At 32.3% G+C, this 15,230-nt stretch overlaps 1 protein-coding gene across 2 annotated transcripts; it reads left to right on the top strand.

The window, feature by feature from the left end:
* The first annotated feature begins 21 nt into the window (after positions 1-21).
* LOC132717976 (uncharacterized) lies at positions 22-9,068 on the top strand. Of its 2 annotated transcripts, none has more exons than XM_060701585.1 (11): positions 22-93; positions 2,669-2,795; positions 2,987-3,088; positions 3,689-3,768; positions 4,495-4,633; positions 4,912-5,019; positions 5,916-5,983; positions 6,312-6,458; positions 7,412-7,429; positions 8,078-8,284; positions 8,550-9,068. In XM_060701585.1, exons 2-11 carry the CDS (start codon positions 2,734-2,736, stop codon positions 8,828-8,830), a joined length of 1,212 nt encoding a protein of 403 aa, XP_060557568.1. In that variant the 5' UTR covers positions 22-93; positions 2,669-2,733; the 3' UTR covers positions 8,831-9,068. The 2 variants fall into 2 exon arrangements, with proteins under 2 accessions (XP_060557568.1, XP_060557567.1); XM_060701584.1 differs by lacking the exon at positions 22-93 and adding an exon at positions 100-386.
* Positions 9,069-15,230: the final 6,162 nt, after the last annotated feature.

The following is a 15,230-nucleotide window of genomic DNA, read 5'->3' as shown; positions in this document are numbered from 1 at the left end:
CATACTTAAACACTTGAAGTCCATATTGCAGACACTGTCTAATACAAAGTACACGTTTGGGAGATAAGTTTGTAACGTAAACTGAGTTGTAAGGTAAACTATTATATACATTATTCACAAACAAACAAATGTTCAAGGATATATTGGGTTTGATGAAATTCAAGGAATGATTGGCGATCAGAAGTTTAACGTACTGAATATTTTCGTCTATTTTAAGTGTCTTCTTTTGGTAAACAATGGAGAGAGCAACTGTAAATGTATAATCTAAATAATAACGTAGATACAACATTTTGTGTTTACAGAGATAGAATTATTCATATTTTTTAAAGTCCTGCCAGCAAATATGGACAGGCTGTTAGTGATTTTAATATTATTTGTACTTACAGGTAAGTGTAATTTTTATTTACTTTTAAATTAATCATTTGAATCTATGTCTATTAACACACACTAGATCACAAAATCACGTGTATACTTACACGTACTTAAACGTGTTTATATATTCTTATAAAAGTGTCATCTAAGAAAGCACTGCTCGAATTTGTTAAATGAAACTTGTCTGTTTCTTGCATAAAGCTTTACCAAAATTGTTAAAATATTCTCGGCCATGGTATAAAATCCGGGTCAAAGTGACTTAAAATGTCTGAAACCAAAAAAAAAAAAAAAAAAATGTCTAGCCGACCTCTTACAACTTTTCAAAATCATTGACCTTTATCGTATAACAAAATATTTAGAAATTCTCTGACTTTCTGACAGGAAGTTCTCTGCAAAGAATGCTCAAAGCCTGGTTTAGAGTCAAAATTGGCCCTGCTCAAAGGGTCAATTCGTTTGATATAAGGGATGCGGTCATCGAATGTTGCCCTTCCATTCTTTTTTCTTATATCACATAGTCACAAAGAGAAAGTTTTTGTAAATCCTTTCTGCAAAACCCAGATGTACAGCACTCACACAATTGGTGTAAAACATTGCTGTTTTAGACCTTTACTAAATTGGTTCGAATCATGAGCTTGGGGTCTAAATTTACACTAGGAGTGTAATTGATGTAATGTCAAATAGGAGAAAAAAATCTACAAATCTTGACATCTACAACAATTACTGAAAAGACTACAGTTAAGACATATATACCCAAATGCACAAAGATGAGATATTTGGTTTTTAGCATGTTTAGCGCATTATATGGTAGACGACTCCCACGCGTTTTCTAAATAATAAACCTGGGATTAAAATTGGCTCCTCCCTGGGGTTCGCTTGATTTAAACAAAAGGTTTATAAAGATCCTCACCAAACCTTATAGATGTTCTATTGTTTAAACATGAGCCTTGGGTCGAAATTGACCCCGCCATATGACAATTGATTTTACATAGAGTCATGTATTGGCAGAAAAAAGTCAGTCATCTGCTTTATCACTGCAGCTGGGACAAAAACAAGCTTATACATTTTGTGCGTAGGATTGTATAGATGACAGCTACTAATAGACTAACTCCGGAATTTAAAATATTTTGGGTTTTTCCTAGCTAATCCGGGGATACAAACAAACTTTAATAACAGTAACAACTTCGAAAATATTCGGAAAAGGTTAACTTATCTATTGTGTCCAGTAGCTATAACGGTAAAGGTTTGTGTGTTCGGAAAACTCCACATTTGCCGAGTTCCGGATAACATCTATTGTGTTCAGATGCAAATTGGTCCCATCCGGTTGTCTGTTACATGTATTTGATATTTAGCATTGTCTTATGGTACGCTATCTTGATTGTTCAAATTGTGACCCCATGTGATATGTAAGGTGTTAGACCAAGTAACCAACTTTATTGTTTTTAGAACTAAAGCCACAGACACACTATATGCATTTTGTTATAATTTTACTTTAGTTTTGACTCAGTACTTACTTCTTGTATTTTGGTATACAACATTTGAATCTTTTATCCCAAGACATAATTATCCCGTCAACAAAAGGTATATAAACAAGATAATACAGCGTGATCAAAAGATACTATTTCTTAGAAAGATGATACTAGCTCGTTGCCAGAAAATAATTTTTGCTTGTGGCCACAAGATAAATGAATAAGTACACACGTCACCTCTGTACATTAAAAACATATCGCGTTACGTTATGATCACCATGTAATGTGTGATGTTCCCTGATAAGCAGGATACGCATTATAAGAACATAATTATACAAGAGCATATCAATATAAATTATTACATTACAGCTACATTTAAGTACATTAACCTTGATATCTCTTTGAACTGTTACAATGAAAGTACAGAGTAATAGACTAACAAGTTATGTAGTTTTTTGGGGGGTTTTACGTCACATCGACACAGTATAGGTCATATCGCGACGTTCCAGCTTTACTGGTGGAGGAAGACCTCAGGTGCCCTGCCGTGCATTATTTCAGGCTCGAACGGGTACCTGAGTAGAACCACCGACGTTCCGTAAGCTAGCTGGATAGCTTCCTCACATGAGAGTATCCAAAGTCCCTGTCGGGATTCGAACCCACAGAGGTGAGGGGCAAGTGGTTTGAAGTCAACGACCTTAACCACTCGGTCACGGACGCCCCCAACAAGTTATGTACAATGTACATGAATTTAGTTGAACATGTTTTACTATGACACTTGATTTCGAATCTGATTCTACTTTATATAAAATATTACATCTTTTTATTGAAAGACCAAAGTGTGATACCACCGAGGAAGCTAAATTACCAAAATGATATTGCACCATTTAAGACTTGTATGAAGAAGTGTATCATTGAGGAGTCATCGTTCATAACGAACAAAACATTCACTAAACAAACGTAAGTAACACTGTCATTTTCATATATATAATTTAATCATATACAATGTTGACAATGTTTGCAATCAGATTTCAAGCGCCTTATTGTATTCTATCATTTTTTTCTTAATTGAAAATATTTATAATAAGCAAAATCATAATAAATAAAGATTATAAACATTCATCGATCAAGCTAATGAATCTTTATTGCAGAATGATGCAAAGAAGTTATGACGGTGTTATTTTAATTAAGTATGCGGGTACAAACGAAACGAAATGTATCAAATGTGTCACATACATATCATCTAGAAACAGGTAAATGTTGTTGTTTTTTTTTTTGTTTTTTGTTTGTTTTTTTCGTTTTCTGCTTGGCTTTCAGAAATTGGCTGTCAAAATTGATTAAAAAAATTTCTGTATATTAATATAAATACGAACTTTATATTGTGTATCAGTATATCATACACGAATACAGTTTCAGCGTCTTTCAATATTTGATGAAAAGCAATTTAATATGTCATTTAGGTATTAATTGTAATTGCAGATCTCAGATGTTCCCCCAATATACTGTAAGCTCAATATCCTGTTCTTTTTCAACTTAACAACACACTTTATCATTTAAAACATATTAAATCTTGTTGTATTGTTACATATACAATGTACTTGTTAAATTTTTACGAACATGAATAATATTCCCTTTTGTTATTGTGAACATTTTTCATGTGCATTTTTCAAAGTATTCATACATGGAATTGTAGGAGAGGTTAATTTAGGCATCATATTGTTTGTTTTTGTTTTGTTGTTGTTGTTGTTTTTGCATCATAGTTGAACTGAATATTTAGACATTGAATATTCAAAGCTTGTTTATTCCTGTGAGGGTAGAAAAATCATAACAAAATAATTTATCTGCTGTTGCAGATTTCCAAATGCAGCAGATGGTAGACATGTGAAACAAACGGTGAACTTAATGATAAATGAGGGAAATCCTTGCAAACCGGGTAGATTTGTTAAACAATTTAATAAGTTTTTAAAATTCTAAATTAAGACATGAATATAGTTATAATCTAGTAAAGGTGATCCATAGGAAGCAATGAAAATAATAGCCTTATATAAAAATTGTAAATTCGATTTTATTGAGCCTGATCATAAGAGATAATGTTTAAATAAAAAGTGCAACATCTCATTCCACCCCTCTAGCACCGGTATAAGCGATATTCATTCTTCAACATGGAATCATTTATTACGAAGGACAAGAAAAAATAATAAAAAAGCACTGCTGAAAGTAAAGTACAGAAAAACTCTTCATAGCTGTCACAGAGAAATTGACACCTGCTGTTGTGAGAAACCAGAATATGATCATCCCATAGGCAAGCCCGCATAGCTCAATCGGTTACAGCGCGAGGCGTATAATAACGATATTTAGAGGACCTACTTAAATTACTAAACAGTCTTTCAGATGAGACTTTAGATTGGGGCATCTTTATGAATCTTGCACCACTGTCCCTAAATTTTTTTAAACAACTAGCACTCTACTTGAGGACTCATCCATATTCGAAACTGGTTGCGAGCATAAATAAAGTCACATAAACACATATCCTTTGCAATCAATGGAAACAACAATATTTAAACCAAGTTTACAATAAAACAAAAATAGACAACCTTTCTGTTTTGAATGCTTAAATTAATGTATTGGCTTTAATAAACTTTTTTACTTTTCTGTCCAGGCAACAATCATATTTGCAACTTCTTGATTCATTTGGAAACACCAACTGCACTGTCAAATACTTTGCATGATACAATTGAATCTAAAGCCCTGTCTTATTTGCTTGAAAGAACAAATGGGTATCCTTCACAGAAATGTCGGTAAGTTGCTAATAAAACAACCCTCAATTTCATATCATTGGTGTTTGTGTGTTGAGGTCTTTTAAACTTATGTGTGTGTTCTTTAAAACTTCTGTCACTTTAAACACAGATGAATTAAGATTATGATTATTTATCATTTACAAAAATAACAGCTTTTATTATGAGTTATAATAAACATGTAACATGTAACTTGTGAAAGTGCTTTAAAATCGTAATAAAAGACAAGGTAAGTGACTAAAGATTATGGCATATATATAACAAATATTCTTTGACTTCAGTTTTGTGTCACCGAACATACAGTATGAAATTAAAGTAACACTAACATTTCAAACTGATTATGAGAATTATGCTTACGAATGCACCAGTATAGCATCAAAATACAACGAGTAAGTGTATTTTTTATAAACGTATATAAATGCATTTCCATCCTAAAACAAATGCAATAGAACTAGATATCACTTTGAATTAGTCTTGATAGATAACATACATTCCAAATATGGTCTTTAATAGATACTTAGCACAGCTTTTATTCTCAATTGAATATACACTTTGTTATATATTGACAGTTTTAATAAGAAATTTTATAAATACTAATAGGCAAACTGCTTAAAACTTAAAAGAAAACTATTCAAGATAAAATCGTTAGAGCGTTCAATTATTATAAGTATGTCTTAAATATATATATATATATATATATATAGTAGACGAAAAGAGCACATGAATATTCCGAAGTGGTCTTCACACATTTTGTAACAAGACTTCATTTTCCTTCACATAAATCATTTTTAATTTTTTAATATTGAGTATACTTTTGTAATATGTTTTTTCTATGGAATTTTCACACTTTATCTTTATACTTTCGAACATCAAGTTAGAGGTAATTAGGATCTACGGATTGATTTGTTTGACAAGTTCATCTGGTAGTAGTTACCGAAATTATACTTAGATACGACGATCACACATTTTGCTACTATTCTATTTGTGCTAGTGAATATATACAATTATCACATGTTGTTGTATTAAGTAAATTTATAATAATGTGTTTTGATTTTATATAGAAATAGAAAATTTGTATGCTAACATTTACTTCTGATGAATTGTAACAGATAATAATGTTAAATATCTATCATGTACTTAACTGCTGATTTCTTTGTACATGTATTCATTTTATGTTAATATGTTGATTACTTGTAAACATATTGTCCTCATGGGTCTATGACCGTCTGGAATTTACTTGAATAAAATCTAAAATCTAAATCTAAATCATTTCTTCCCCAACAAGGCAACGTCACAAGTCAACATATAAGCAACATGATAAAGCCCATACAGATATCAAAATACCACAAATAGGTAATAACTTTAAATCACATTACTTATACTTTTTCAAGGGGAGATGTGAATAATTCGTATCAATCAATGAATTTAGTATTATAAACGTTATTTTTGTGTAATTTGTTTTCTTTATTTATTTCTATAAATATAGACAAAATAGTAACTATATATACGCTGTTGATAATTGAGTCTCATATATAGTTCTAATATGAAATAAACTTGTAGTAAAACGAACACGTTCAGTACTTACGAATTAATTTGTTAACTGAAATTTTGTAATATGTTCAGACGCTTTTGTATGTTTTTATGTTCTTTTCTGTTTCTGTTTAAATCAGTATTATTGCAGATCTCCGTGTGGAAGACATTGTAGATGATAACAAAGATGAAAAGGATGATTCGACATATATATCATATATGAGAGGACTTATTATTTTTATTGCTCCTTTCAATGTTTTAGTCTTTGTGATATATATTTGCATATGTTTTAGTAGAGGTAAGTCTGTTTTATAATCATTATTTACATATTTCTACGATGATATTAGTTGCTAATGTACATAGGAGAATGTTTGATGTACTCAAAAAATATATCCTGGAAGGACAGGAGCCATTTTGTCTGTCAAATATAGATATAAATGTTCATAGGCTATCAATTGTAGTATACTGAGAACCATTTAGAATTAATCTTTTTATCTTTACCCAAGTAGTTCCGAATTTAATAAGATTGTTTCAATTGGAAACGATCAATTATCTCTACATCTTCCACTCGTCAGACACCTATTCTATATAAAAACAATCTTGGTATCAAATTAATCAACACAATCATTGATCAACCGGTAAGGCGAGTCAATTAAACTTTATAAATACAATTAACTAGCGATCTTTATTTCTTGTGCCTGAAAAAGGTTCCCGTTAAAAGAAAACTGAACATAAAGATCTCGAGTGGTTATCCTAAAAACTCTTCAGGGCTAATATAATATAATATAATATAATATAATATAATGCAACAATTTTTATTTATGAATACGATAAATCTATTTTTATTACTACAGTAACCAGAGATTGTATTTAAAATGCTTTTTGGAACTCATTAACTAGGACTCTCTTCTAAAACCTTAAATAAAAACGTGTACTCATCATAAAGCAATACAAAGATCAGTTGTATCTGTTTTTGGTAATAAATTGTGTCATCGTAGTGATAACTGTTAGGGTTTACACACACATACCCATATCAAAGTATGAGAAACACGAAACGACAAAGACGATGAAAACGGCTTATGAGTAAATTTGGTTTTTATAAGAACTAAATAGTTTCCATTTGATGTTCAGTGACTGTACACTTTCATTATTGAAAGCATTAATTACAAATAGGTAAATGGGTTTTTCATCAATGGACTAACTTTTTTGTTTTGGAAAGTACATAATGAGCTGTATACTTTTTTGTTTCAGAAAATTCCAAAAAGAAAGGTTTGTATAGTTTTCTGATATTTTGCATAAGGAAAGCAAGCACACATTGATTAACTGTTTTCTTTCCAACAAACAGTAAATGCAGGTCTGACGAGTATTATGAGTATTATAGACAACAGTACTTAATCATTGTCATTTGGGTAAGATTATAAAAGGAGAATAAATGTTAAAGTTATGAAAATCATTTTTGATTCCCACTAGGTTCAATTCAACATTGCTTGCTTTCTTTCAGGGAATACTTGACCTATTTACTTTAAGCGTTTCACTTGCTATATATAGCTATATGTTGCTTTATATTATAGTGTTCTGTTTGATCTTCATATAAGATATTTACAATTTTATTAACCCCGATGAATATATAAAGGAATAAAATCTGAACAATTTGTTTAGGTTAAAAGAGTTTATTTTAATACAAACTTAATCAAAAGTATCGTCACTTTGCTTAAAATTTAATTTCAACTAACTTGCCTGTTACATTCATTATTAAATTTTAAAACATTTTTTCTCTTCTTGTGTTTTTGCTGTTTCTGTTTGTTGTTTTTGTAACCAACCTTTATTTTTTGGTTATTCATATTTAAGTATGCAAACACGACTTAGAATTTTTTTGTGAAAAAAGAGGCACGTTTTTTTGTCTTTGTTTCGTTGCAGTCAATATTTTGAAAGCCCATGGCTCAGTACATGGAACAAAGGTACAAAGTAAGGTAGAGGGATTCCTATCAAAAAACAAGTACGAACCAGTAATTATAACCGGCGATAAAGGTGATAAAACACAACTCGAAAATCAAACTATAGTCTTGTGTATTAACGATTCCAGACTTAAAGATGATATCGATAATGTATTGCATAAAGTAAAGGGTAAGCCAGATCTTGTTTTTGGTCATTGTTTATGCCTACTGTTTAGTGAAAAGAGGACAATGGATTTTAGAAGATTGTATACCATTTATTTCAAGCAACGTTCTCCTTCATTAATGATAAGTTCTTTGTACTAGAAACACTCAAAACATTAACCAAATCTAATCTTAACATTAGCAATCATCATTCAAGAAAACTTTGTTTGATATTTTGGTAAACCTTATATCTTTATAATGTCATCAATATAAATTTCTGTCAATACTTTCAGATTATTGCAAAGATAACATCATCGTGATTGTTATTCATTTTAAACAAAATGATTATTTTGAGTATGGAGATTCTGAAAAGAAAGTAAAGGGACTTGTCGCCAAGATAATAGATTGGGATATGCGAAGTGATCCTGTCTTTGATAACAAACTAACATTGTCTGATCTACAAGTTTTTCTGAAAAGTACGTTTGAAACAAAGCAATGTTGTACAAAACCGAAATGTTGTAAAACATTAAACAGTTGTAATAAGTCAAAAAAGACAGGCCCATGCGAGTGTTAATGTTCAGATAAGAAGTAAAAATAAAAGATACATTTTGAATATTTTGTTCAATATTTTACAATTAAGCAATAATTCATGGGACCATCGGAAATGTCTATAAATATCGTTTAGATTTAATCGGTCACGCCCAATTCCCCAAGAGAGAGGAGCAGTCTTTTTATAATTCGGATAGTTTTTATATTATTTTAGACACATTTTGTATTATCAATAACTGGCAATAAACCATTTTAAAAGACAATCTTTTGAAATATGTCCCTAATTCAACTCTTCTTGACAAAATAAGCATAATGTCACTTAACGTAATATAAGAACTGAGTTATTTACTTGGCTTGTCAGATGTTGATATGCTTATAAGAAAGAAACACTTAATTTCGATGTGTAAGTATACTATGTTTTATAAAATCATTTTTGAAAAACAATTGATGTTATATTTCAACAAAAATTTATACCATAAGAGACAAATTGATAACGATATCCAATCTTTGACTTTGCCACATAACGATTCGCTCCACCTAATTGACGACTTGACACATCTTAAAGCACTTGCATGAAACGAAATATTGACATTCATAAATGACTGAATGCAATGATTTTTTTGTATATCTATTACACGCCCGGCAATCTGTCGCTCCACTTCAAAATTGTGGTGTACAGTAAAACGAGCGAACGGCATTTCCGAGATAGAGAGGAAGGGCGATTTAAACGGCTAATTGTAAGTATTGTTCATGTTTTTGTCTTGTTATTCATTTAAGTTGTATTTTCTTCGAAAAATGGAAAATGTAGTTCCTTGTAGGACTGTTTTAGACTTCAATGATCTAAGCTGTTACAAAATAAAATTATATTAAGTCCGGGGAACTTTTTCACCGGCGAAGTGAACGACGATTTGTAGAATATTAAACTTCCAAACCATTAAAATGCCATACCCTTCAATTTTTTTAAAAAGAAAGTGTATGAGAAAAACATCAACCCGCAATAATAACTTGTCCTTCGTGCAACATAAATTACTGAAGGATTCCTTAAATTTCTAGATCAATAATTTTCGAAAGTAGTGGAGCCGAGGGGCAAGAGATGGAGCGAAAGGTTCGATGTTGAGCACAAGGCGATATTGAATTGGCGTATTGGGAGGAGCGTAGTCTATGAATTGCTATATATAAAAGCTATAGAAGTTAAAATAGACATGATCAAGTGTTCAGACCGAGATATGAAATTATATACCTTTTTAAGACAACTTATATAAAGCGTGATATCCTTTCAACGACTATAGCGTAATAAATGTAATCGCAAAGGGGTCACCTATAGCTGCCGTATAGATTCCATTATTTATGTTCCAAATTTGGATGAGGCCCCGATCAAGAAATCATGTGGATGGCGCAATACAGGATGCCACTTATTCGATGTCAATCATGATTTTTGACACGGTCATGTGCAATTTAAAACGTGTGTCCGTGCAAATTCGACAAAATCGAATATTTTCAGTTCTACTGCGAACAAATGTTTCCGAGTAGGTACATGTAACGCGATTGTTCCCGCCAAAATGTTATGTTTTTTTTCGAAAAGTTAGATATTCAAGGCGATGCAGAGTCAAAATTATGCAATGCACGGGGCACATTAAATGGATCACTACTACCGAGTTCATTTAACTATGACTTACGTACATGTTCAGATCAAACACAAATAAGTCACGTTTTTATGGAATTGAAAGACTTTTGAACGGTGTGGAATCTCTTTTAAAATGGTTGACAAAGTGTCAGTCGTTCTAGGGATATAACGCTTGTTTCAGTTATGTTTTAAGATACTTCCTCTCTTATATAGCACTGTTGATTAGTTTATTATTCTCCTCTCCAAGTGTAAATAGAACTATTTACTTTTATAATTAAACACTGCATATTGTCAGTACAAATCTTAGTGTAAGAAAGAAATAAGTTAAAAGAATATCTGTTTTTGTCTTTGTTGTTTATTCACAAAGTATCTATGAACAAAACGAATGTAACAAAAAAGGCGGTGCTCATTTGGTGTACGGAGTAAAATTATCAATAATTGATAGACCTAGTTATAGTAAAAAATAACTAATATATAATTATATTCCTCCGGTTTCACATTTTAGTACGTCTATTTTTACTTTGAAAGATTTTATTTATAGACATTCGTAGACTATGCTCCACAAACTTAATATCGCCTTGCGCCAAACAACCGACCTTTCGCTCCATCTCTTGCCCTTTGGCTCCACTTCTTTCGAAAAAAAAAATCGATATACAAATCTAAGAAATCCAACAATAGTATTTTATTTTTGTACGAAAGACTAGCTCTTGTTACGGGTTGTTATTTTTCTAAAACACTTTTCCAAGAAATCAGAAGTGAAGAGCGTTTCCATGGTTGGAAGTTTGATATTTAACAAATCGTCGTTCACTTCGCAGGGGGAAAAGTTATCCCGGACTGAATATAATTTTCTTTTTGTAACAGCTTTGATCATTGGGAGCCTAAATCAATCCTTCACGGATCGACATTGATTGATTTTTGAAAAACAATACAGCTTGATAAATAAATTACAAGACAAAAACATAAACAAAACTTACAATTAGCAGTTTTAATCGGCCTTCCGCTCTTTCTCGGAAATGCTGTTCAGTTGAGCGACAGTTTGCCGGGCGTGTATTAATTAAAGTGCCTTTGTTAATTTGTGACAAACAGAAACTTGCCGTTTTATCTGTTGGAATATATTAAAATAAATAACAATAGATAACTATTATCGATTCCCTCCAGTTCAGTGATGATTTGCTAACGTAAAGTACCATGACCATCAAAATATCAAAAACCATCATGACAATATTTTCTAAATCATTTTCTTTCAAGATCGTTTATGTTAATTTTAAATTTGTGTTTTTTAAGTATGTGGTTGCAGCAATAAAGACAAGTTTTTTGCAACATGCTTAGCTTTTAGTTTCAGCACAAAGAAAAAAATCTCTGATTTTAGAAAACGACAATATACATGTATATGTTTTCATAAATAGAGTTACTAGAAAATAATCCTCACTAGCAAGAAGAATATTCTACGTGCAAATTCTGAAACGACTATATCACCGACCAAACAAAATATGAGCTTTTTCGATATGTCATGTTGTCGTTGACATTGCTGTTGCTGTTCCGGTTGTCATTCGAAAACATGAACCTTGGTAATTTTCTTTATTTCTCAATGGATTGCCATCACAATTGGACACAGAAACTATGAAAAGACCTTCAAGCCACAGTACTTTGCGTACTACATGACTCGTTGCATTTCTTTAAGTCCAACATCATCTGCCTTTCAACAATGCATCCTTTTTGTTTCTCCATACCGTCGCCTCATCATTAACACATTACCAGATTTATACGCCTTTCTACGCCTTTTTCAACCCCCCCGTCTTTTGCTTCCTCAAATGGTGACAAAATGCCTTATTTAGTCCCCCAAACACTTGTTTTTGTTTGAGAAATGTTGTTGAAAAAATTGATCACTTTTTCGGCGCGGCCCCCCATCCAAAAGATACATCAGGGGGTTGCCAGAACGGGGATGTGCCCCCCTTCTGTTTGGGGAGTTTGAAGGGGGCGGAGTCCCCCTCATCGCCAAGAAAATTTTGGACTTGTGGGAGGCTAAAAATGGCCCCAGGTCGATCATAAGGTAACGTGTAACCAATGCTGAAAAGCCTTTGACTCTATCTCAATCCATTGAGAAGTGGCAGCACTTTGAAATCAATTTTGATGGAAAAAATCAACGCAAAATAGTGATTTTTGGCAATTTTGAGATGGCCCCTAGTTGCCATGGTAACAGGAAATTTCAGACTGAGCATGTTGTTACAAAGGCAATGGTCAAGTCAATATTTGTGCCAAGTTTGATTAGTATTGAAGCAGTTTTTACAGTTTTATAGCAACTTGGACTTGTAACGGGAGACTTTTCAATGAAAATAGCCATTTTTCACAAAATGCTCATGGGGTAATGGGTTAATAAAAAAAAATCACAAAATAAATATGTACACTTGCCATAGAAAACGATCGGTGACAGACTATCCAAGAAGTTTCAGTCATAGATTGTTGCAGTAAATCAATCGTGCGACGCATTGTACAATACCAAAAACTTGAATGTGTTTAGATTGGTGCCAGAGAAGTACCGCGAGTTCTAAGCAGTGAAGAAAAAAATGCACGCATTCTATTATTAACCAAATTCCTTGACAAATGACGCTGAAAAGAGAGATTTTATTTTGGAAACCTTCCGTCTTAATAGTTTGCATTTTTTCAAGGGTGAATTATATTAAAATGCAGTTAAAGTGATTCTGCATTTTAACAACTTCCATTTTGAAAATATTCGTTAATGTTTATTACACATGTGTCAGCCCCGGTTTGAATAATATTTAAAGATAATTTTTGTTTCTGCAAACACGATTGTATATTTAATTTCGAAACATTTTTCGTATTGTCGTATTTTACAGATGCGCAAGGTTGATTGTTTTCGGCTAACCTAAATAAAATTTAGTTAACCTTGACAATTCTTATGTTATTTATTAAGTTCTATAAAATACATAACTTACTACGGAGTCAATAAGTGTCGATTGACGTTCATCAGTCCGTCTTTCTAGGTCAAATAAAGCATACCAGTTTGAAGACTTAAAATTGGTACCAGGTAAACAAGTCCTGCATACATCTCTTTCTATATATTTATTAATTTTTATTTATAAGCAATTGTTTGTGATCGTATTCTGTCTGCATGTTTCTGATTGTCAAGCATTATTGAAAGTTGACATTCACAAATAGTGCCTATTTACCAGCATATTTCTGTTCTTGTGGTGTAAGTCTTAAACTTAAAGCATAAGCCTAGGTTGTAATAAAGCAGTCTTTACTTGGCAGGGCAAAAGTATATAAAGAGACCACAAAGCGTCATTAGTCAGTAGAATATAAAACACTCAATAACAGTTATTTAAGGGCCATCCGCACGAGACGCAACATAATTTTTAGGGTCAAAAGTGGGATCTGTGATTATAATAAAACAACATTAAAGATCCCGTGATTCGTTCCAGATGACCTCTGTTTAACACGTAATCGATTTAAAGAGAGTTATCAGACATCCAGTCACGACGATAGTAAGGTTATTTTTTATTTGTGTAGCTTCGGGCCTGTATCGACAGTTGTAATGTACATACTTCTTTCTGTTCATATTATGGCGACGAAGATTCAGTCTTTCAAGTATCAAGTAAACCAGAACAAATGAAGCTGTTGACACTTTGAAACAAGGGGTTCTAGATCAATTGCTGTCTCGAAAGACATATTGATGCATATTAAGGGCGTTTTGCGTGATGTTGCGCAGGAGATGAAATTATTCCTGGATTATAACAAACAAAGATGTGAGAGATCGAATACAAATTCCAGAAGAAGCATCGGACTGTTCAGGTACAGTTTAAGCAAATGTTATTTTGGTGGAAACTTAAAGGAGAACTCAAACAGAAAATCCTAGACAGGTTAAGCAATTTGTTGGATGTCCTTTTATTGACGATGGAGAGTTTATTTTGGATGTCGACGCAAGTGGTGTTGGAACTGTATCAGTTCTTCACCAGATACAAAAAGTCGAGCTCGCATAGCGAAGAGGCCTTAGTAAATAGAACATTTAATAGCAAATAACAGTTATTAAAGAGCTATCCGCACGGTACGCAAAAATATTTTGATGATATACTTTTGTATCATGCATAATTACAAAATTGTCTTACCATTTATATCCATCCTCGGTTTCGTATTATGCACTTGAAAGTTCTGTGTTATATTTACCCGCTAAAATATATTCTAAGCAATCAATGACAATATGTTGTCTTACCTGTCTGATTATTTACATATGCATATTTTAAGAAAAAGTAATCTGCAGTCATAACATTTTCAAACTAACCGCGGGACGCCTGGTGAAAGCCATTCAAACGTGCACATAGACAATGTTGTGTGTTTCTTTTTGACATTGTCAGAAAACGATCCTTATCGTACGGCAAGGTCTTGAAACCGTAAAATGGTGCATAAAGTCCGCGTCATCATTTAAAGGTTCGTCTAACAGAATACGGAAAACACTTGACTTACTATTTCATACATTACGGGTAGTTTTTGTTAACTACGCTGCTGTTTTTTCCGATGACTTCAATTGTGGCCGTGAACATCCCTATTGTCGAGCGATTTGCCGCTATGATAAATCATTAATGTTATGTTTTGTTAATCTTGACCGACAATTTCCGAATTTGCAAATAAACAAAGGAATAACCAGGAGCAGTACATAAAATAATTTATGTACAAATGTATTTGTATAGTGTATAGCAAGTATTAATGATGAATGACAGTTTTACCCGATAGGTCTCGGATTCTTTCTTGCATTTATCAAAAAACCGATTTCCTCTTTTTATCCCTC

Source organism: Ruditapes philippinarum, unplaced genomic scaffold (genome assembly GCF_026571515.1).
Source record: "Ruditapes philippinarum isolate M1 unplaced genomic scaffold, ASM2657151v2 ctg1498_1_1_1_1, whole genome shotgun sequence".
Classification (NCBI taxonomy): domain Eukaryota; kingdom Metazoa; phylum Mollusca; class Bivalvia; order Venerida; family Veneridae; genus Ruditapes; species Ruditapes philippinarum.
Note: the sequence above shows the minus strand (reverse complement) of the source record. Positions and strands in the feature narration are given on the sequence as shown.